The 22,938-nt window shown below is 42.0% G+C and overlaps 2 protein-coding genes across 5 annotated transcripts in view; one reads left to right on the top strand and one right to left on the bottom strand.

The window, feature by feature from the left end:
- PRKDC (protein kinase, DNA-activated, catalytic subunit) overlaps positions 1-5,324 on the bottom strand; it is a 214,933-nt gene extending 209,609 nt beyond the window's left edge. For 2 of the 3 annotated variants that reach the window (XR_005032648.2, XM_036925479.2), the window contains exons 1-4: positions 5,142-5,324; positions 3,726-3,802; positions 3,526-3,618; positions 380-454 (exon numbers count right to left, since the gene is read on the bottom strand). Coding sequence is in view for 1 of the 3 variants with exons in the window: in XM_036925479.2 (XP_036781374.2) it covers positions 380-454; positions 3,526-3,618; positions 3,726-3,802; positions 5,142-5,295 (399 nt within the window). In the remaining 2 variants the exon portion in view is untranslated. Of the gene's footprint in view, positions 1-379; positions 455-3,525; positions 3,619-3,725; positions 3,803-5,039 lie in introns of all 3 variants that reach the window. The other variant, XM_057498091.1, reaches the window with a different exon arrangement.
- A 138-nt stretch (positions 5,325-5,462) lies between these two features.
- On the top strand, positions 5,463-21,367 carry MCM4 (minichromosome maintenance complex component 4). 2 transcript variants are annotated; one of them, XM_036925484.2, is made up of 16 exons: positions 5,463-5,982; positions 6,475-6,639; positions 6,992-7,152; positions 7,245-7,346; positions 7,600-7,695; positions 7,777-7,872; positions 8,782-8,920; positions 11,048-11,268; positions 13,163-13,283; positions 15,170-15,429; positions 15,908-16,273; positions 16,726-16,853; positions 17,538-17,745; positions 18,742-18,970; positions 19,478-19,611; positions 20,438-21,367. In XM_036925484.2, the coding sequence occupies exons 1-16, from the start codon at positions 5,976-5,978 to the stop codon at positions 20,528-20,530; spliced, it is 2,526 nt and encodes an 841-aa protein (XP_036781379.2). In that variant the 5' UTR covers positions 5,463-5,975; the 3' UTR covers positions 20,531-21,367. The 2 variants fall into 2 exon arrangements, with proteins under 2 accessions (XP_036781379.2, XP_036781378.2); XM_036925483.2 differs by lacking the exon at positions 5,463-5,982 and adding an exon at positions 5,989-6,216.
- Positions 21,368-22,938: the final 1,571 nt, after the last annotated feature.

The raw sequence follows: 22,938 nt of genomic DNA, 5'->3' as shown, positions 1-22,938 counted from the left end.
AGAGTGAGCCCCAAAGCCCACTCAACACAATGAAGACCCAGTCTCATGGCCCACCTTTAGGGAAAACTCAGAGACACAAGGGGTGGGTCCTGGCAGTTCTCACCGCCATTAGCTTAAGAGAAACAGGGCACCGCACACATCTTCCCTGCTCTCCTCGGGTCCCCTCACACCCAGCTCTTCTTGCTGCCTGAGGAGTCTGAGACAAGACAGCCAGAGAAGTCAGGCTGTGGGTGGGAAATGCACATCTCATCCACACACTGATGTAACTCAGGACTTCGTTCACCACCTCTCATCCAAAACACAACCCAAAACTCTAGTTTTCAGTTTTCTAAGTTATATGTTTAATATAAAATATATGTACTTAGAAATATAAAATTACCTTAATAAGAAGATCGAGGGCTGGAATTTTACACTTAGCAGCTTTATCTTTCGTGTAAACACTGGTACAAGTTTTCTAGGTTTTAAAAGGAGACATACCAAAATCACCAATAAGATAACATCTTACTTCTTATAACTAAGACTTAACAATAGCTAAAACTACATCTCTGAGAGAAGCAAGACTGACATATGACAGACCACAAGTTAACATTTAGCTGTTAAAAGTATAATATTAGAATATGTGATGGACAGATTAAACATTACTGAAAACATTGTTGCAATATGCTATGGTAATAACAATAACCACAGAAACACAAAATAGACGGAGAGCTCAGCAGGATTTTTTTAAAAGTTACTCTTCCTTATATACTTCCCATAGCACTTATTGCCTTACATCAAAAAAGAAAGAATGAAGAATAAAGAGGTAACTAAGGCAAAGAAAACACAGGCAAAAACCTCTTGAACATAAGTATGAGCAATTTTTTGCTAGACACATATCATCAGGTAAGGAAAACAACATAAAAAAGGGACAAGTGGTACTATATCAAACTAAAAAGCTTCTGTACAGCAAAGGACACCATCGCCAGAACAAAAAGGCAACCTATAGTATGAGAAGATATATTCCTAAATGACATAACCAACAAGCGGTTAACATCCAAAATATATAACAGCTTTTATGCCTCAACACCAAAAAACCCACACAAATAACCCAGTTAAAAAATGGGCGGCAGACCACATATAAATCAAGTATAAAAACCAAATGAGTATTCATATTTGAACCGACTGTTTATAGTTCATAATGCATGAGCAAAACCGAAAGTTTCTGTGATGACTGCCCTTGTACTGTTCACTATGTAACTTATTCATTATGTAAGAATTTGTTCTCCATGTAAGAACTTGTTTGTTATGCCTCAGAATATTGGAGACTGACGAAAATTAGGCTTGGGGTGGATTAATGATTGTGCATTGAGCATTGACTCCCCTATACAGAATTTTATTGTCGTTAACAACCATTTGATCAATAAATATGAGAGATGCCCTCACAAAAAAAAAAAAAAAAAAAAGGACAGACTTCCAATAGTAAAATAAATAAGTAACCGGGATGTAATGTATAGCATAAGGAATATAGTCAAGATATTGTAACAGCTTGGTAGGGTGATAGCTGGAACCTAGAATTATGTATATAAATGTTTTATCACTGTGTTGTACACTTGAAACTAATGTAAGGTAATACTGTGCGTCAACTACCCTTCAATAAAAAATAATTATCTAAAAAAAAATTTAAAAAAATGGGCGGCAGACCTGAACAGACATTTCTCCAAAGATGACATACAGATGGCCAAAAGGCACATGAAAAGATGCTCTATGTCACTAATCATCAGGGAAATGCAAATCAAACCACAATGAGATATCACCTCAAACCTGTCAGAATGGGCATTACCCAAAAGACAATAAATTAACAAGTATTGGCCAGGATGCGGAGAAAAGGGAACCCTCCTACACTGTTGGTGGGAATGTCAATTGGTACAACTACCATGTTGTCATGGTACATTCAACCCAGTTAATTCCACTTCTAGGAATTTACCCAAAGAAAACAAAAACCCTGATTTGAAAAGATATATGCACCCCTATGTTTCCTGCTGCAGTATTTACAACAGCCAAGGTATGGAAGCAACCTGTCCATCAATAGATGAATAGATAAAGGATATGTGGTATATATACACAATAGAGTATTATTAAACCGTAAAAAGAAAAGAAATTCTGCCTTTTGCAAACATGGAAGGACCTAGAGGGTATTATGGTAAGTGAAATAAGACAGGCAGAGAAAGACAAATACCGTATCATTTCACTTATTGTGGAATACAAAAAACAAAGCCAAACAGAATAAACAAAACAGCAGTAGATTCACAGATACTGAGAAGTGACTAGTGGCTACAATGGGGGATTGAGGGGGGATAAAGGGACACAAAAATTCTCAATCATGTAAGGTGGTCACAGGGAGAGTAGTACAGCATGGAGAATACAGTCAATTGGTTCTGAAACATCTATGTTGACAGATAGTAACTGCACTCGAAGGGCTGAGAATTTAATAATATGGGTAACTGTTGAACCACTGTGCTGTATATCTGAAACTCATATACAATTGTATATCAATGATACTTAAAAAATTTTTTTTAAAAAGGTAACCAAGTCTATTCAGAGAACAGTTGGGACCCCACAGGAACCACAGTGTGATGACAGAAGCAGCCCTCCATAAGTAGGCAGTCTGGCTCCAAGATTTGGGTGAGTTTCTTAACTTCTAAGTCTCATTTGCAAGCTAGAGAGAGTAAGACTACTATCTCACAGTCTTGGCAAAAACAAGATAAACTGTTCATCAAAGAACTTTGTTATGAACCACTATGCAAATGTTAACTACTCCTACCACTGAGACAATTTTTTAAAATATTAAGATTCCAATCCAAAAAGACTAGAAGTCAAAAGAAAAGAAAACCCTATATAAAAAAGACTGACCATTATTAAAAATAGCTTATATATTAGAGCTAGTTATAATTTGTAAAATAACCTCTTATAAGTTACCTCAGGTTGAAAACATACTTCTTCATCAACTCTTAGCATCCCAGAACTAGGAGCAAATTTAGGACCAATTAAAACAACTCACTTAGAATGTGGCGCTTGTTGAGAGTGTAAGTATGAAGAAGAACAACTTTTATTTACAATTGCTAGTTCCATAGTAAGTTATGAAGCACCAGGTAAGGCAGGGTGGAGGAGGATGGGCACAAGAAAGGCACACTTTCCAGACTGTGGTCAGAGAGCCCATGAACTGCAGGAAATATGAATTCTTACCAAATGGGAGAGCTCATCAAAACTGCTTTCTAAAGTATTCTGAAATCTCCCCACAATTCCAAAAAGTATGACTTCCTACAAAAGGTCTTATTTATCCTGTGTGCAAAATGCTATCAAAATAGTTGATAAGAGCCTTAGCTTATTAAAACTAAAAAAGTAAAAAATTGAATAGCCCACTTCATCTCTTAACACAATCAAACAGAAATAAACTTCCAAACAAGGTGGAAATTTTAAAAATTCAAGTTTAACACCATAAATCAAAATGGGTGTTGGTATAAAGAGGTATATTTTTTTCCTCCTTACCTTAATGTCAAGAGAATAAGGTGTGATCTTCTGACCAAGTTTTTCTAAGAAAATACATAAAAATTTTAGGACTTCTTCTCTACAATCACGGAACTATATGAAAAAAAATAAACACTATAGTAAACATATGGGTAAGAATAAGAATCACTCTAACATAAAGGAATTATACAGGGAAAGAAAAATGAAAATTTTCAACTTACTTCATCAATGCTAAGTGATTTCTGAACAAATACAAGCAAACCGAAATCTTTGGAAAAAATTAAGGAAGTCTGTAACGCTGGACAAAAAAAAGAAAGAAAAGAAAAAGTGTTAAGAGCGCTGCCAAGAAGCACTACATAAACTGCCCCCAAAGGGCAATGTGTTTCTCAGTTCATCCTCATAAGTGGTAAAACACTAGCCTAAAGCTGCTATACCGACAAGGAAACCAGGCAATGTTCCACAAGGATGCAGGAGGCAGAATGGCCCCCGGAGATGCTAGAGCCCTAATCCCCAATGTCTCACACCTGTGAATATGTTACCTTTACATGCAAAAGGCAATTACGGTTGCAAATGGAATTAAGGTTGTTAATCAGCTGACCTTAAAATGGGGAGATTATCCTTTATTACCCGTGGGCTCAATATAATCACATAGGCCCTTACCAGTGGATCAGGAGGAAAATTTCAAGCAGGAATGCTACTTATGTCGGATGGTTGGGGGGTGGGAGTGTTAGCGGCTTTGAGTTTGGAGGAGGGGACTATAATCCAAGAAATGTGGGCAGGAACACCAACACCAAAAAGGGGCCTCACTCCCACAGCTCCAAGGAATTCTAACCTGAATAAAAATGAATTTTCCCCTGAAGCCTTCAGATAGGAAATGGCCTTGCCTGATACCTCGGTTTCAACTTGGTGAGACCGGTGTTGGGCTTTCAGGCTACAGAACTGTAAGATTAACAAACTTGTGTTGTTTTAAACCAAGCTTACAGTATTTACTACAGCAGCAAAAGAAAACAAGTCACTCTATAACCTAAAGAAGAGACACACACTGAATATTAAAAGTAAACTTGTAACTGCTTTATGAAGAAATCACTAAAAAAACAAAAAGAATTCTAGTTTACTAATTCTGAGACTAGAAAGCATGTTAATTTTTAAATTTCCCATTAGTACAGCGTTGACAACAAAGAGGTACCATACAGCATCGTCAGAAATTCTCACGCAAAATATTTTAAAAGTGCTTAAAAGAGGCACTTTTGCATAGAGAAATGTTCTCATCCAGGCATTGCTTAAAAAGTTAAAAGAACAGAATGCCTTTTCATTTGTATTTGCGCAATGCTTCTGAAAAGCAGGCCAGCACATACAAGAGTCTGGAAAAAGTTTTTTTTTTAGGCTAGATTAAAGCGAAAGTAAACTTTCCTCTTGTTCTGTCCCCCGACTCTGCACAGCCAATTGCCAGATTGGGGCACTTTCACCAACCCTGGTTTTGGAGCACCTTTCCCCTGCCAGGAAAGAAAGCAGTATAGCAAGTCACTTTAACACACATCCACAGAACGCTGGCGGCCCACAGTCACTGGTTGTCTACGAACATAGCGCTGCATCCAGCGGCGGGAGAAGCGGGCTGTGGGGCCGCAGGCCGTACCCACCCAGCACCGCCGGGCTCGCGCTCAGCACGCACTCCTGCCCCAGCCCCCGGATCAGCTGATGACTGGCCACCGCCGCGCTGCAGCGGTCCGCTGCAGACAAGGCCTCCTGCAGCTGCAGCAGAGAGCGCTGCACCGCCGACCCGGAATCCACCATGGCTGCCAGACCTCACGCGTCGGCGCACAGCCTCCCGGTCCCGAAATGCCACGCGCACGGGGCGGGGGCTGGCGGGGGGGCGGGGGCTAGCGGGGCTCGGGGCGGGCCTGGCGGCGGGCGGCTTTCGCGACGGCGGGAACCTTCCATGAGGCTGTCGCGGGAGGGCCCTCCACGTAGGAACTGCCCTTCACGGGTGAATTAAGATAGTGGCGGATTTTTTAGTGTGTTGCACACAGTACACTTAGCATGCGTACGTGGACGCTTAAAGAGAAACTGGAATCCAACGTTTTGACCTCCTGAAATGAATGAGAGTTGGTAACTTGAAGTTGACTAGGTACCCGAGGCAGAAAAAGACAAGCCAGGGCTTGAGTCGGGATCTAGCATTTGTGATGAAATGAGTGGAAAACCACTAGGGATATCTTTAGAACGGAAAACGCCTAAGGGCTAAAGAAGCGTGTTCTCCTTGGGCGCCACCACCATGAAGATGAGCCCACGTCACTTGGCCTGGTGGGATTCCGCAGATTTCCAGCGAAAGCGCGGTACACCACGGGGGCAAACCACCTGCACGGAGGGGCACTCCGAGAGAAGCCCTGTCTGGACCTCCTTGGGCAGCCCTTGAGTTCCCCCTGTCGGTGCGCAATGGAGCCTTCCAGAGGCGGGGCCATTCCAGAGCCGCCTCCATGACTGGTGAGGCGCTGCCGAGGGCGGGACGGCGAGGCCCAGGGCGCGAAACTCCGACGGGGCTGGCTCGGTGCGGGAGCGCGGCCGTTGCGCGTGCCGTCGAGCGGAGCGGGCTGTGAGTGCCTGGGGCAGAGCTAGCTGGTGTTTTGTGGTGCACGTTCCAGAGCACCATGTCGTCCCCGGCGTCGACCCCGAGCCGCCGCGGAAGCCGGCGCGGGCGGGCGACCCCAGCGCAGACGCGTAAGTGCCTCGGTCGGCTAGTGGGCCGTGCGGTCCCGCCCGCTTTTCCCACCGTTCCGGAGACTGGGCGCGCGGCGGCCGCAGCGTGCGGCGACGGTATCCGCCGCGCCGGCCGGTGCCACACCAAGACGGGCAAACGTGGCGTCGCCGCCTGCCGGCGCGGTGTTGTGATGCGTGTCCGGTAACGAGTCTGACCGCCCCTAGAGGCACATCGGGAAGAGATAGGGGTGACGGCGCCTTTCTGTTCTTGTGTCCCAGCTCGCGGTGAGGATGCCAGGGCCTCCCCTTCTCACAAGCGCCGGGGCGAGGACTCCACGTCCACCGGAGAGCTGCAGCCCATGCCCACTTCACCGGGGGCCGACTTGCAGAGCCCAGCCTCACGCGACCCTTTGTTTTCCAGCCCTCCGCAGATGCACTCCTCAGGTATGTTTGTGCAGGTCTGGGTTATCCTGTGGTTTATGCACATGGTGCATCAGGTTTGCTGCTTTGTTGATGGGTAGTTGCAACTCCGTGCACGAGCTGATGTGTTCACCCAAGAGTACAGGGATCATAGATTCAGAGTTTAGTGAGCAAACAAACTTGGCGCAGCTTCTTTTAATAGGGCATTCAATAGTCCTCAGACAGTTCTCCACCACAGGATACATAAACACTGTGTGCAATTGCGGTTAGAAGACTTAGATCAACACGTGTTACCTGTTGTTTTATGTTATCCTGTAGTTTAGGGTTTGTGCACTACCAAAACTTAACGGTAGAATTTCACATTTTATTTTTGTAGCTGTTCCTCTTGACTTTGATAGCTCGCCACTTACATATGGCACTCCCAGCTCTCGGGTAGAGGGAACTCCGAGGAGTGGTGTTAGAGGCACACCAGTGAGGCAGAGGCCTGATCTGGGGTCTGCACGCAAGGGCCTGCAGGTGGATATGCAGTCAGATGGGGTGAGTATACAGTACAGTCTTCTGCTGGCATCACTGGGGAACATAAAATGGGTAATTCACCATTAACATGATTGTCATATTTTTCTGTGTAGCCCACTGCAGAAGATACAGTGGCAAGTGAACAGACTTTAGGCCAGAAACTTGTGATTTGGGGAACAGATGTAAATGTGGCAGCCTGCAAAGAAAATTTTCAGGTAAGCTATATGTGTTAAAATTCATACCTTTAGGGCTCTGAAAATGCTAGAGAAAGTGTTTATAGCATATATCTAAGGAGCCATAATGCTTAGGGGAAGAGTTTTAGGTAATTTACAATTGTTGATTTTCTAGTTTTTAAGAAGAAAAGGTATTTTTGTCTTTCTCCAGTTAGTGACCTACTTAAAACTTTGTTTTTTGATGGTTGCTCATTTCTTAATACATTGAGTTTAATGTTTTTCTCTCCACATCAAGAGATTCCTTCAGCGTTTTACTGACCCACTGGCCAAAGAAGAAGAAAACGTTGGCATAGATATTACTGAACCTCTGTACATGCAACAACTCGGGGAGGTAATCAGATGTTCTTACTTATAAATGCAAAGTAAGCATTTTAAAACAACTAGAATATAACTTGTTTGTTTTGTCTTATAGATTAATGTTATTGGGGAGCCATTTTTAGATATAAACTGTGAACACATAAAATCATTTGACAAAAATCTATACAGACAGCTCATCTGCTACCCACAGGTAAGAACTTGGCTTTGGCCTTTGTGAATTACAGTAAACATGTAGATCAACTAGGTTTCTGGATAGCAAAATTTCCTTGGTTATCAGAATGTGCCTCCGAAGCACAGAAACTTAAGCAAACCATGTTTCATCTCCTTTAAGATGAACATTTTTTCACACTTGAGCATTTCTGAAATTGGGATGTGTATTACTGTCAATGGCGTGTCATTGTTTAATCGGCAGTTTCTTGATAGTTTAACAATAATGCTGAATCTTAAAATTGATGACTTCTTGGGTTTGATTAAGTAAATTATCTTAAAGGGAAATATTCTATAAATGCATAAACTCTTCTGTCATCTCTAACAATATATTAACCATATTATAGTCTTTTTCTTCTAAGCTTAGGGTCAGGTTTGATGAATGAACTATCAGCCATGTTGATTTTAGCTATAGGCTTTGGAGATCAGCAGACTTGACAGACTTAATTTTGCTGCTTAATAGCTGTGTAACCTTGAAACTTGAGTTCCTTAGGCTCCCAGGGGCTGTTTCTTCATCTGGAGAATTAAGAAACAAATGTTAACAAATTTGAAAAAAATAGCTATGATTGAAACCTATTTTGGTGTCATTTCATTATGGAGAAAAAGTAAGACATGAAAAGTATGAGCTCAGACTTGTGTTACTGAGGTACACCTGCATGTCACAAAGGCACTCTCTCATGTAATCACATTTAACCCAAATGAGAATGTGCAGAGGTGAGCTAGTCCAGTGTGCCCAAGGTTTTGTAAACAATGTGTATGATAATACATGATAAAGTATGAAGCATGTGTCTTTGTTTTATACTTTGCTGCTATGAAATGCTTTGTTTCATATATTTAAGCCTAAGATAGGAATACAAGCACAGCTTAACATCCTTATACCTATTTTTTATAGGAAGTTATCCCAACTTTTGACATGGCCATCAATGAGATCTTCTTTGACCGTTACCCTGACTCTATCTTAGAACATCAGATTCAAGTAAGACCATTCAATGCATTGAAGACTAAGAATATGAGAAACCTGAATCCAGAAGGTAATATTTTGAATAGCAGGAAATACCTTACACAAAAAGCAAAATCTTACTTCATCGAAAGAATTGGTGATAGTGGTGGTAATAGATTACAACTTGGCAAAATATTAGCAGAGTCAATTATTTTGTACATTTAAGAGCTCACAATACCTTTTTCTAACTTAACTGAAATTATATAAAATATTTTCACACTATTGACAACAATTCTCTATCTTAAGGTGAATTTTCCCAAATAATTTTAGGGTTTGTAGTAGGCACTTTGTCGAAATCACTGTATAAAATAAATAACAAGCTATGATCCCTGCCCTGGAGCTTAAGAAAGAAATCTGGTTTGGAAAGTAAATAGGAAAAGAGGTAGAATAACAGAAGAACAATGCGGAGATGCCTTTTAGCCCAGGGGGAGGAGGAGAGCATAGGACCTAGTGGAAGATTTCATGGGGAAAGAGAAATTTGGATTATTCTCAGCACTTGGACAGCAGATGTAAAGGAATTCACTTAGCAGAAGGAAGGGATATAAGCAGAAGGGAAACAGGGTTACATGTGGACAATAAATGGTACTGGAGCAGGGAGTTGGAAGGAAATGTTTGTGGGGGTGCTGTAAGGCTGAGGTCCCAAAGAGCTTTGAATTCTTACTTGATCAGATTTTTATTCCAAAGTCAGTAGACTGCCATTGATAATTTTGAGGAGAAGGATTTTGCCACTCCTGAGAAGTTCACAGTGGGTCTAGTATATAAAGTATGTTGAAGTTCAGTTAGGAGAATTTATCAGTAGCTCAGGCATGAGACAGGACCCTAAGCTGAACAGTGATGTACAGGACAGTTACCTGCCATGTCATGTGTGTGATTATCTGCCATGCATTGAAGATTGAAGTATAAAAGCCGTTGAGAATTCATGAATACCCCTGTAGGCGAATTGTTGAAACAAGGCAGTGTCTGAGAAAAGACACAGATTTCAGTAAAAGACAGCCATAAATATGAACAAATGTTGGACTTCGCTTTTGATTAAAGAAGTGTGGTATTTTTTCTCTTATGAAATTGGTTCCTGACCTCATCTCTCTGTTAGGCGGCTCTGGTGGGGACACGAGCAGGTAGGGGAGCTGCATTGAGGTTTCCAGAGGCAGAACATTGCTAGGTGAAAAATAATTGGTAAGATTGGAGATTACATAGTTTTAGAAGTCAGGGAACTGCCAAGTAGTCCGCTGGTTTCAAAGGTTTTTAACTTTTATTTATATAACTTGTTAACAAGTTGCATTTAAAGGAAAAGAAGGATTGGTCAAAAAGCAAGGAAGCATTATAAGTAGGTAGGAGGGTGGGACTGAATTGCAGAGGCCTCAGCACTGGGAGGGGGAAGGATGGAGCCATCTACAAGGTGGCAGTGGCTAACTACAGGCTGAGTTCTTTAGACCACAAGTAACTAACTCATTTGGAACCAGCAGTGGGAATTAGTTGGGGAAAAAGTCATCAGGGAGGGTCCAAATTTTAGAGGAACCATGAGCAAGAGTGAGAAATTGTCTGTACAGGGGCTTTCTTATATAGATAGTGATGACCGCCTGAATTATAGAGTGCTTATTCTCTGCCTACTGTTCTCATTAGGCTTGATGTATGCTCAGTCTTAGTCTCAACTTTGTGAGGCGTGTACTATCATTAGTCCTATTCTGACCGTGGGGCAGAGAGAGGCTAAGTGTCCTCAGGGTCATACAGATACTCAGGCCCAGCTGTCTGGCTTTCACATACAGAGCAGGACCGCACATGGCACAGTGAGTGAATGGAGGCTATGGACAGGGCAAAAGCACAGAGCTTCTGATCTGAAACAAGACAGTGGGGCTGAGCAGGAGAGAAATGAGGTGGGGATGCCTATTGGACAGGGCCCTGAGGAAAGAAGAAGCCAGGAACCCATTAAGGTCAGGAGGAAGGCAGACTGGACACAGGAAGGGCATCCTAGGCCAGACTGAGGGCACCTGGACATGCACCTGCCTTGACCTCTGCCATCCCTGGTTCCTCTGCATCTCCCAGTGTGGTTCTGGGCTTGGTGGCAGGCCCAGACCTGCCCTGGCAGGGGCCAGCTAAGGGAGACATTGGCTGGGCTGGGGACATTGGCCTGGTGGGCGAGCCAGCCTCCCTCCCTTTGCAGATATCGACCAGCTCATCGCTATCAGTGGCATGGTGATCAGGACGTCCCAGCTGATTCCGGAGATGCAGGAGGCCTTCTTCCAATGCCAGCTGTGCGCCCACACGGCCCGGGTGGAGATAGACCGTGGCCGCATTGCCGAGCCCTGTGTGTGTGATCGCTGCCGCACTGCCCACAGCATGGCGCTGATCCACAACCGCTCCATGTTCTCCGACAAGCAGATGGTACATGGCCTTCTGACCCACGGGCCACCAACCCTTTGGCATATATCTTGCCTCCATTCTACATCTCTCTAGATTCTCAAAAGCCAAACTTGCCTGCTAGGAAGGCCCTGAAGCCTTGCTTCCCTAAACGGCGTTCAGCTCCTTCTCTGATGATGTAGGTTTTGTTAGCAGGATGTCGGTTTGGCATTTGCAGCTCTTCAGCTTAGGGATAGCAGTGTCCCTGTTTTTATTACCAGTGAGCTCCAGCTCTTTATTATATACTCTGTTCTCAGCCTGAAATACTTCATAATGAGAAGAAAATGCATTCTTCCACTATAAACATCTTAAGTTTAATGTCATTTGTAATTTAACAGATGAAACTAGCCTACTTTTCCATCTATTAAATTTAACATCAGCTGCTTCTATGGGAAGTAATTAAGTTGTTAAAAAAAAATTTCGTATATGTCAGATCAAAGTATACAAAATACTTAAGATCAGTGAAAATTACTTGATTAAATTGTGTCATTTTGCAACTGTCTCACTGGTATAGAATAGGCTGAGAAATTTTTCTGTTTTCCTCACAAACTTTATAGGAAGCCTGGCCTTTTATATCTTCAATCATGAAAATCTTAAAAGATAAAGTTACTAAAATGACAGAAGTAAGTGGTAAAAGGAAATCATTTATTTACCATGATTGTAGTGGTGTAAAAAGTATGCACAAGGTCTTGAGTTTTTATTGTTACAATGTTTAAACAGTTTTTTTTAATGCTAAGTAGAGAGAATGTGTTCAGAATACTTACTGACAGGAAGTCAGTAAGAAAATTACTAGCAAATATGGAAAAGTGCTCAACTTCTTTACTAACCAAAAAAACTGAAAATTAAGATATAAATTTTTATCTGCTATTGGTATAAATTACTGGGGCAAATGTACCTCAACTCATGCCAGCACATTGCTAGGAGATGGAGATGGAGAGGTGGGTGCCCTGCTTCCAAGGAGCTCATTGGTATAGTAGTCTTGGAATGCTTCAAAGACTCCCAACTGACTTAAGTAAAACCTAGTATCTTAAAGTAGCCTTCAAGTCTACATGGCCAAGTGTCACCCCACAGCACCCCCTTGTACCCACAGGCCTCCCTGATGTTATGTCAGCCATTTCCTTATTCACAGCTCCTCAGCCAAGCACTGGCCTGCCTCAGGACCTTTGCACTTGCTGTTCTTTTCATTAAGAACGTTGTGTCCCTCCTAATATCCTTAGACCTCTACCCAGAGGTCACCTGATTTGAGAAGGACCCTTCCTAACCTTTATGGAAAGCATCTCCACCCCACTGCCTCTGATCCTTGCTTTTTTTTCTTCTGTGCAATGCTTTTGTGTATTGTCTGTCCCCCCTCCAATCTGGGGGAAGAAAGTGATTGCTTCAGAGTCCCCAACACCTGGAATAGGGCTCAGCCTGTGCCATTGTGCTCAGCAGGTGCCCATCAGGTGAGTAAATACAAGTCAGGTGAATAGGTAGGAACTTGTGAGTTGCAGGCAGTTACAGATGCACAGAAGTGCTTGACCATGAACAGCTCTACCCAGGATGTCTGCTAGCAGTAATATCCCCCAAAATAATTAGAAATGTAGAGAAACATTTATGCAGAGATGTCCACTATAATCTCTAAATGGTGGGAAAACAGTCAAGTGAACTGCTGCTCCTTCCCTCCATAGGAGTCTTTAAATGAATAACATTCTCACAAAGCATGTGTCCATGCCACATTAAAAGCTTTTCTAAAAACTTAACCATCCAGAGGTTAAAACAAAGAATGATGTTTTAAAGAGAAAGATGCTAGGCATCAAAAACAGTTGCCTTTAAGTGGTACAAAGTTTTGTCTCCATTATGCTCTTTCCTGAGTTTTCTGTTCGCACTGCTCCTCTTTCAGATCAAGCTTCAGGAGTCCCCTGAAGATATGCCTGCAGGACAGACACCTCACACTGTCATCCTGTTTGCTCACAATGATCTTGTTGACAAGGTTCAACCAGGGGACAGAGTGAATGTTACAGGTAAGAATGTAGGTTGTATTGATGGCAGTAAGTCTGTCTGGCTTTTAGTGACACTTTCTAGTCCTTTGCCTAGTTGGGAATTCATTGTCCTAGGGCTCAGTCCTGCCTCCGCTGTCCTTCAGGTCTGGAGATGGTGGGGTGTGCTGCTTCAATCACGCTCTTTTTAGCTGGATGGAACCCTCCAGTGTGCACCCCCTGCAGTCACTTGCCTTGTCTCAGCATCCCAAGCTACATGTGTATCTTGACTTGAGAGTGTCGATGTCTGGAGAAAGCTTCAGACGAGGGTGGTGGTAGGTGTTGCACTATGCCAACCACTCCAAGAAGTAGCGCTTGGCCAGCTCTGGAATTTTTAATAATTTCCTTATTTCCCAAATACACAGCTAAGGGTTAAAATATATTTATTTAGGGACGAATGAGTCAGAGCACCTTACACTGCAGAATTTCACTGTAGTATTTTTAGAGCTGAGGAGGATGAGACTCAGATGTGTAGATCACTGTGCTAAGAGCCTGTGGTAATGAGTGGCACCAGGACTCCTCTTCTCTCGCTGCCCCGGGGCTCTTCTCACTGCACCCAGCTGCCAGTCTTTCTCCCAGTGCCACTGGGTAGTGTGGCGCCGTTTCACTTGACCTCTCTGTGCTGGGGATTTGTGTTTGTGGTGGGCTCAGGCCTCTGCTGGGGCCGAGGGGCTGTGCTCCTGGGGTATTCACCTGCACTGCTCTGTGAGTCCGGCCACACGCCCAGTCCCCTGAGAAGGAGCCCAGCAGTTGTCACCAGCACTCCCGTTGTAAAAGTACTTGTAATAGTTCCAAATGGGAACGAATGTCATCCTTCAATCCTAGTTTTACCACCCTACTGCTCTGAAACCTCTAATAAAGTATTTAATCCAACGTTTTAATTTCCTCATGGCGAAGTGGAATTAATGTGAGGATATGTGGGAAAGCATTTGGGGGCTGTGGGAAGCACCATGTAGATACAAAGTGAGTGCCATCAGTACATTTCTGTGAAGAGATGAATTGTGGTGCGCACCAGCACAGCCCCTTTATCCCAAGAAACAGTCATCCATGCCTCATCTGTCTTGGTGTGAAGAATAGTGTACAATCTGAAAATGTTACATAGAAACCATTTTTTATAATTAAAAAAAGACTTCAGTGACCTGTTAATAAACAGAATGACAGGTGATCTGTGGCAGCCTGTTGTGAAGGCTGAGAGAAATCCAGTGTTGTCTCAAAGCAGCAGGAAACATTTGTCCTGGAGTTCAATCCTTCAAGTTTGGACTTCAAAAAAGATAAACATCAGACGTATCAGTCTTGGAAGCTTTTCTTCGTAGATAATGGATGAGTTGGTATGGTTGAAGGGTTCATCTGCTTCCTTTAATGCTCACAAATTCTCTTTACGAAACAGGGTAGGGTGTGACCACTCACCAAGTTTTTGGTACCAGATCGTAGTGTTTTTTTCCAGTCAAATAATTATTAACATTCTGTATACTCAGCTTAAAAGTGGAAGTACTGTTGAAAACACCGTTCATTGAATATAACCATGTGCTGTGCTAGAAGCAAAGCAATTTCATTTAAACCTCAGAATGGTTATGTGCCGTGGTTATGTTCATGTGGGTGCGCAAAGCCATAGCTGACTAGTGCTCACAGAGGAACGTGTTTTTAGGTCTGCCTTTTTCAGAGATCCGTGTTCTTTCCTCTTGCCCTGCCCTGTTGGGCGGAAACTTTGCAGGGTACGCCTGAGTCCTGAGCTCTGGGAAGGCCATGCAGGCAGTGTGCTGGGAAGCTTGCCTCCTCCAGGCCCAGCCCTTATCTTCCGCACTGCCTGTGGTCTGCACTGGCTGAGTGAGCCGGATAGTGGGAGGTAAAGTGCCTCGTGTTTGTGCCCTCAGGCGTCTATCGAGCTGTTCCGATTCGAGTGAATCCAAGAGTGAGTAACGTGAAATCTGTCTACAAAACCCACATTGATGTCATTCACTATCGGAAAACTGATGCAAAACGTCTGCATGGTCTTGATGAAGAAGCAGAACAGAAACTTTTTTCAGAGAAGCGTGTGGAATTGCTTAAGGAACTTTCCAGAAAACCAGATATTTATGAGAGACTTGCTTCAGCCTTGGCTCCCAGCATTTATGAACATGAAGATATAAAGAAGGTAACAAGGGATTTGTAACTTGTGGTTGGAATTTATGGTTCTTTGGGATCAAATGATATAAACATCCTTTCCCCCTACTCTCCCCAATAAAGAATAAGGGCTGCTGCCTGTCGGGCAGAGCAAGGCACTCACAGCCTGACTTGGTTATTGGTTGACAAGAACCACAGCATCATTGTTTTACCTCATCTCTACAACAAACTTAAATGTTTCTAAACTTAAGAAAAGCCGCACAGAGTCAAGTCAGAATAGGGATTTACAGGGCTCCCATTCTGGCCTGATGGAATTATATGCTTACGAATAATTTGCTTAGTAGTAACTTCTAGCATTGTTAACATTTTTTTCTACCTTCCTTTGACTTCTTTATTGTAATTCTTTATTAACAGAGTAGAAAAGTACCTCTCATGTTTAAGCTGTACCTCAGTTATTCTATAGTAAATGAATGTTTAGACATAGTTTACTTGTTTGTTTATTTGTTTAGGGAATCTTGCTTCAGCTCTTCGGTGGAACAAGAAAGGATTTTAGCCACACAGGACGGGGCAAATTTCGTGCTGAGATCAACATCCTGCTGTGCGGTGACCCTGGAACCAGCAAGTCCCAGCTGCTGCAGTACGTGTACAACCTGGTCCCCAGGGGCCAGTACACATCCGGGAAGGGCTCCAGTGCTGTTGGCCTCACTGCCTATGTAATGAAAGACCCTGAGACGAGGCAGCTCGTCCTGCAGACCGGTGCCCTTGTCCTGAGTGACAATGGTATCTGCTGTATTGATGAGTTCGACAAGATGAATGAAAGTACAAGATCAGTATTGCATGAAGTCATGGAACAGCAGACTCTTTCTATCGCCAAGGTGAGTCCCATTCTCTGTTCATAAACATGAGTACTTGAAATACAGATCTGTGGACCACACAGTGTTAACCTTGGTTCTAACTTAGGGAAACTGGTAAATAACTTTTCTCATTAGATTATAGCTAACACTGAGTGTTTTCTCCAGAATTCTTTCATCTTTTTGCTGTAGTAACCTGCTGTCATGTGGTAGTCATAGGACTTGAGTTTGTCGTAAGTCTCATGCATGGAATTTAGTTTGAGTAAGATGTGTTGGTGTACATACATTTAAAACTTGGCTCTTGGCATGAATTTGAGGACAGGACACTGTCCCATATGGAAATTTCCAAGGTGACGTGCCTCTTAGTGACAGTGGACATGTGGCAGAGGGCACGTGTGAGGATAACTTGCCCTCTAGCAATGTGTTGGGGTGCCAGTGTTGGGGTGGGGCCTCTAACAGCACTGTTTCTCTCATAGGCTGGGATTATCTGTCAGCTCAATGCACGCACCTCTGTCCTGGCAGCTGCAAATCCAATTGAGTCTCAGTGGAATCCTAGAAAAACCACCATTGAAAATATCCAGCTCCCTCACACATTATTATCAAGGTATAAAAACATTTTTGTAAAAGAGACCTAACCTGTCTCCATTTGTAGAATTTTCAGGGTGAAATTAAGAAAAGGAAATACTAAAGTTCAGCAACTGCTTATATGATAAACTCGCCTTAATTCATTTTTTGAAGCAATTAGGACATCTCACCTTGACATCCTTTTCAGAATCCTATTGTTCACAACTTTAATCTTAGTCTTAAAGATGACGTAGAGAATCAACAATGCATGCAGGAAACAGCTTCAGATAGTAAATGAGTTCTAGTGTGCTAAAGTGTAGCCATATAATCCACACATTTTCTCACCCCCTTCTCCAAATACTAATGTCATTCTTAAATGGATTTTCGATTTTAATTACTTGACTTTTTTTAACCAAATAGTTCTTTCTCCCCCAGAATAATTGTGTTTTCATTTAAATCTAGTCTCCAAAATTATGGTAACACTTCCCTCAGGAGTATCTCACTTCTTGTGACCAACCTTTCCTCAGGGCCGGGAAAGCAGGCATCTGCTGGGAACAGAACAGGGTGAAGTGCACAGATCTGAAGGCCCTTTTCCCAAGACAGCCCCACCAAACACATGTCTACTGTGCATGCCTAGGTGGCTCAAGAGTAATTTTAAAATTACATTTGTAGGTATGTGGTGTTCCCAGCCAGGAAAAACAGTGCCTTTACAATGTCTTCTCAGGTTTGATTTGATATTCCTCATGCTGGACCCTCAGGACGAAGCCTACGACAGGCGTTTGGCTCACCACCTAGTGGCTCTGTACTACCGCAGTGAGGAGCAGGAGGCAGAGGAGTTCATGGACATGGCAGTGCTGAAGGACTACATCGCTTACGCCCACAACACAGTCATGCCCCGGCTGAGCCAGGAAGCCAGCCAGGCTCTCATCGAGGTAACACATCCATGGTTAAAGCCTAAAAAGGTTTTGCTGAGCCTGTAGCCAAAAACATTAATAGAATGAGCTGGTTATTCCCTTCAAAACATTAATTATTTTGTTAAAAATAACAAATTTTTCTATACCTATTTTCTATGTTGCAAATTGACTTTCCAAATGTAAACAAGAGGGAAAAGATTGACTTATGTACATTGTACATACTCTTTTTATATTCAAATACTTATAAGCACAGTGAGTTTAATATCAATACCTGAGTTGAAATATAGGTGATGCTACTTGGTAACTTTGTGACTCTAGACATGTCATCCAATTTCTCTGAGCTTCCACTTGCTAATTTCTAAAAAAATTAAGTGAATTGCAAGTACTTATATTCTCTTTTCAGTATCCTTTTACATGGGCCGCAGTGTCCAATGACACTTGCTAGTTGTTCCAACACTGTGATATACTGGGAAGGTTCCTGGAGCTTTGATGGGCTTTATGATTACATCCTAACTAAGCCCCCAAAAGTATGCAAATAAAAGTTACAAATGGTATGTAGTTTTCCATTTGTATCTTATTCTTGAGAGTTTGAAAATAAATTAAATTATGGCATCTTTATATTAAGTTTAATACAGCTTACCTTTGGTATCCTGGTAATCCTGTGCATCGCTCATTAAATGACTCCTCGGCAGGGGATGTAAAGCAGAGCGAGCCTGAGCATCTTTTCAGACAAGTGCTGTGCAGTCATGGCATCCCGCCCCTAATCGCACACCCTGTGTCCCCTGGGTGCCCAGCCTCACACACCTTCACTTGCATTCCTGTTCTTCAAAGCTACATCAGATATACCTTGATGACTTCAGGCCCAGGGCTAGATCTGGCTTGTAATTCTCCTTTGTACCTACACATGGCAGCCCTACAGGAGTTTGGTTTATTTAACAAAATTCTGGCTATTCAAAGTTCACCCACAAAACTGAGGTTCTTGTTATTGTTGGGTTTATTTCCTGTCTATACTAGGCTTATGTAGACATGAGGAAGATTGGTAGTAGCCGAGGAATGGTTTCTGCATACCCTCGACAGCTGGAATCATTAATTCGCTTAGCAGAAGCCCATGCGAAAGTACGATTTTCAAACAAAGTTGAAGCAATTGATGTTGAAGAGGCAAAACGCCTCCATCGGGAGGCCCTAAAGCAGTCTGCAACGGACCCCCGGACTGGCATCGTGGACATAGCCATTCTTACCACAGGTTTGTTACTTGCATTGAACATAAAAGCATATGAAAGTTATTAGATATATATGTAATTGATATTTCATAATTGAGCTCATGATTACAGCATGTGAAATGGAGGTTTTTAGCCTTTTTTGGATTAGAGCCGCTGAGAATCTGAAAAAAGTTATGAGAAGAATACTCATATGTATGCACATACACACAGTATTGTATCTAATTTCAAAGGAATTTAATCTTTTCTGTCTAGGCCACCATATTAACCCATTTTAAAGTAATTCCTTTCTTACCGAGCAGCGACTACTCATATACAGGTTATATAGATGATGCTTCAGTAGGAAGTAACAGCTATTGACTTATAGAAAATTAGAAACAGCAAAGGATTGAGAACTCACGATTTTGAATATTTTGGCATTCAGCCACCGTACCCTGACTTCTGGTGACACTACTTTAGAGATACTTAACAGAAATTTGAAGTATTTCACTTGCTTATAGCATAAACATTTTTGTTAATTTCTTTTAAATTAGGAATGAGTGCCACCTCTCGTAAACGGAAAGAAGAATTAGCTGAAGCGTTGAAAAAACTTATTTTATCTAAGGGCAAAACACCAGCTCTGAAATACCAACAACTTTTTGAAGATATTCGGGGACAATCTGACATAGTAAGTGTTTACATGTATTTTTTTTTATTTATAGAGTTTTTCTTTCTTCCCTTTAGACTGCTTTCAAGGTTTTCTTTTTTTTTTTCTTCATTTATTATCTAAGTAATAAGTATAGATAAGAATAAAGAAGAAAAAAGTAAGGTCACCCATAAACACATCATCAAAAAACATTAGAATGCAAATTTTTTTAAACTCCTCATAACTTTCTGTGTGTTACAGTTACGCATATGGTCTTTGAAAAATGAATAGTCATCTATAGTCGCCATTTTTTAACTTGCTGTTTGTTTTCTTTTTGATGAACAATACTAAATCATCTGTGATGGTAAATGAACTTCATGACATTATAAGGTTTGGGAAACATTCTGTTGCACCCATATCCCATCACTTACTGAACCAGTTGTTGGACATTTAGGATGTTTGCAGTAACTATCAAGTTTGTTTATATAAATTTGTTTCAGGGATGAGATACTCAGGTTCCCTTTTGTGAGTAAGTGAAGTGGAGTTGTTTAGGGAGAAGAACATCACTGGCCAAATCCGGCCCTTTGGCCCACCGTCATACACTCTGCATGTGATGTGTTTTCTGGGCTATGTTGGCACAATAGGGCAGTGTGTGGTAGTTGTGACAGACCTTTGGACATCAAGCCACCTGCAGCCCTCATCCTCTGGCACTTTATAGGAAGTGTTTGCCACTCCTAAGTCAGAGCATAGGAAGTACAACCACCAAAAAAGGAGAGGCTGGTGGCTCTTTACTGTTGAAATCACTGTACCTTCATCAGGTAAAGGAGTACATGACATGTAAAGTTTCGTTTTCATCTCTTCCCCAAAGGCAATTACCAAAGATATGTTTGAAGAAGCCCTCCGTGCCTTGGCTGATGATGACTTCTTGACAGTAACTGGAAAAACCGTCCGCCTGCTCTGAAGCCCTGAGCAGTGCTATGTTTTGCACACCTGCCCTGTGCATGGCACGTGCTTGCATATCTGTGTGGTGTGGCGCCCAGGCTGGTCACCTGCTGCTGCTGTCAGTGGAGATAGAGTCTTGAAAATTTCCTAACCTGGGTTCAATTTTCATACTGAAGTGTGTGTTTTTAGTTTTTTAATTTTAAGTAAAAGTTCTGTGCCAGTTTGCAGACATACACAGTAGAAATTGTTTTCGTGAAGTGCCATTACTTTAGCACCGAGGCTCTTTATCTGTGTTTATACACAGATAAGCAGGGTGTCAGTCTTTTTTGGAGATGCCAGTCTGGGTCATGGCTTTTGTTCATCCTTTCTAATGGCAATGTCCCAAGTGCTTGAGGTTTCTGTAATAGGAGATAAGACTTAGCCAGGGCATATCAGTCAGTGGGAGGTAGTGAAGGACGAGGGCCTTTCTTATTCTCAAGTATCATTCCTCCTTAGAGGCTTGTTCTCATGACTACTGGATAAAAAATGGGTTGTTAGAAATGATTAAGTTCTAGGTTAATTTCTACTACTTTATGATGATAAATAAAATTTCTTCCTATTAAATAAATGATAGAATAAATAGTGTTTGGTTATCTGGCATTTTTTTTCATCAAAAAAAAGAATTAATGAAGATTATATTCATGAAAATTCATGATTGTAAGTACTTGATAAATCATAAAAAACTCACTATACAAAATGGGTTTCATTTTATTCAAAAATTATTTCAATCTTAGCAGTCATTATTCTTATAAAACTGCCACAGCTATAATCTTATATGGAAATACTACTATAATAAAAAATTTCTGAAACATTGTCATTGTATGAGTTAAGCCTTTTTTTAATAATTTAAGAGGCTACCATCATTAATAAAGTATCCATAGAAAATGATCTACTTGAATATTTAAATAACATTTGAATGTTAACATCAGAATGACATTTAGATGTCATCCAACCATACTCATTTCCTGAGTTGCCATTCTTACCTGTACTGTCCCTGGCAGGTTTGCAAAACACCTGGCATTTTGAGGGAGGTGCTGGTTAGGCGGGGGCATAAGAGAGTGCAAGGCTAGCTGCCCACCAGCTGGCTTCACTAGAGAGCTTTCCTCAGTGAGCTCACTGCGTAGGATCAATACTTTACTTTTTATGGATGAGGGAAGCAAGAAGTCTCATCTCACATGACCCAAAGCAGGATATGGAGATAAAATTAAAAACAGTAGAGTCTGACTTTAGAACTTAACTTTGTTTAACTATACAGCACTCGGGCTATAACACAGATGCTTAACTGTTCAGTGCTTTCGAATGCACTGTGTACGCCTCCAGAATCATGCAGGGTCCCTGGGTCCTGTCACATGGTGCATACTTTATAAATGTCCCATTGAAGAGAAGTTTGTTGAACTGTGTTCTTGTGGTGCCATGTTTTGCAGACAAAATAAATTTTATTCACAGGGCTAGAGTTACTCAAAGATAGCTGGCTCTTAGACTGTTTTTGAGCTTGCCACTGTCAAGCTGTGTAAAAGCACACACATTTGCACTATGGATATTACACAAATTCTGTAGGGATTTGTGAGGTAAAGTTACCTAAAAGTAATTGGGAAGCATGTTCTCTGACCACAGAAAGCACCCTCAACTTTACCCTAAGTTGCATACTGAAGAAGACCACAGAAAAAGCCTGTGCAATTATAAAGTCAAAGAGCAAACATTGGCAGCCCCTAGTTGGCTAGAACACGATGTCAGGGTTCTAGAGCTGGTTCTTTTATACAGTTTGCATGGTACCTGAAACTGCTCGGAAAATAGTGGGTACTCAGTACACACTTGCTAAGGTGTTCTTTTCCCTGAAGATTATGTGTTTCTAAACCTTGCACTTCAGTACCTAGATGGAAGTTACATAAAATTTTAAATGAAATGTATATAGCTCAAAGAGAATTTCAGTTTAGTGAAAATGTGTCCTGGTGCGGGCAGGTTCCCTCGTGAATCTAAGTTTATTGAATTTGATGAGTTAACTTCTCACATGTAGCTTGCCTGATGGCCTGTGGGTCTGAAAGTGGTGACCAACACCCTCTTGGCAGTGCCTGGTAGATGCTATTGATTCCATGAAGCATTGATTTGTTTGTTGATAGCACTGATTCCATGAAGGGAGAGAGGATGTAAAAGTTACCACAGCACCCTTGAAATCAGTGAAACTTAGAATGTGGAGTAGAATAGGAGGATGTGTTGAATTTAGAGCTCTCTCCCTGTATTCTGGCAGATGCTCCCTTAAAGGGCGTTCCCCAAGAGTCAGTTGGTGCACCCAGTACCCCTCAGGAGTATTGGGGCAGGAGAGGCTGAGAGCCAAGACCTTGGGCTGAAGAGTATCTTCTGCACTTGGACAGGTGTTTGTGAGCACAGGTG

This window comes from Manis pentadactyla, chromosome 3 (genome assembly GCF_030020395.1).
Source record: "Manis pentadactyla isolate mManPen7 chromosome 3, mManPen7.hap1, whole genome shotgun sequence".
NCBI lineage: Eukaryota > Metazoa > Chordata > Mammalia > Pholidota > Manidae > Manis > Manis pentadactyla.
Note: the sequence above shows the minus strand (reverse complement) of the source record. Positions and strands in the feature narration are given on the sequence as shown.

Bases quoted from the DNA above. Each gene is read 5' to 3' on its own strand.
- MCM4 (XM_036925483.2), top strand. From the start codon at position 6,147: ATGTCGTCCCCGGCGTCGACCCCGAGCCGCCGCGGAAGCCGGCGCGGG. The intron at 15,430-15,907 runs GTAACAAGGGAT...TTATTTGTTTAG, and splicing joins AACATGAAGATATAAAGAAG to GGAATCTTGCTTCAGCTCTT. The intron at 17,746-18,741 runs GTAACACATCCA...TGTCTATACTAG, and splicing joins CCAGCCAGGCTCTCATCGAG to GCTTATGTAGACATGAGGAA.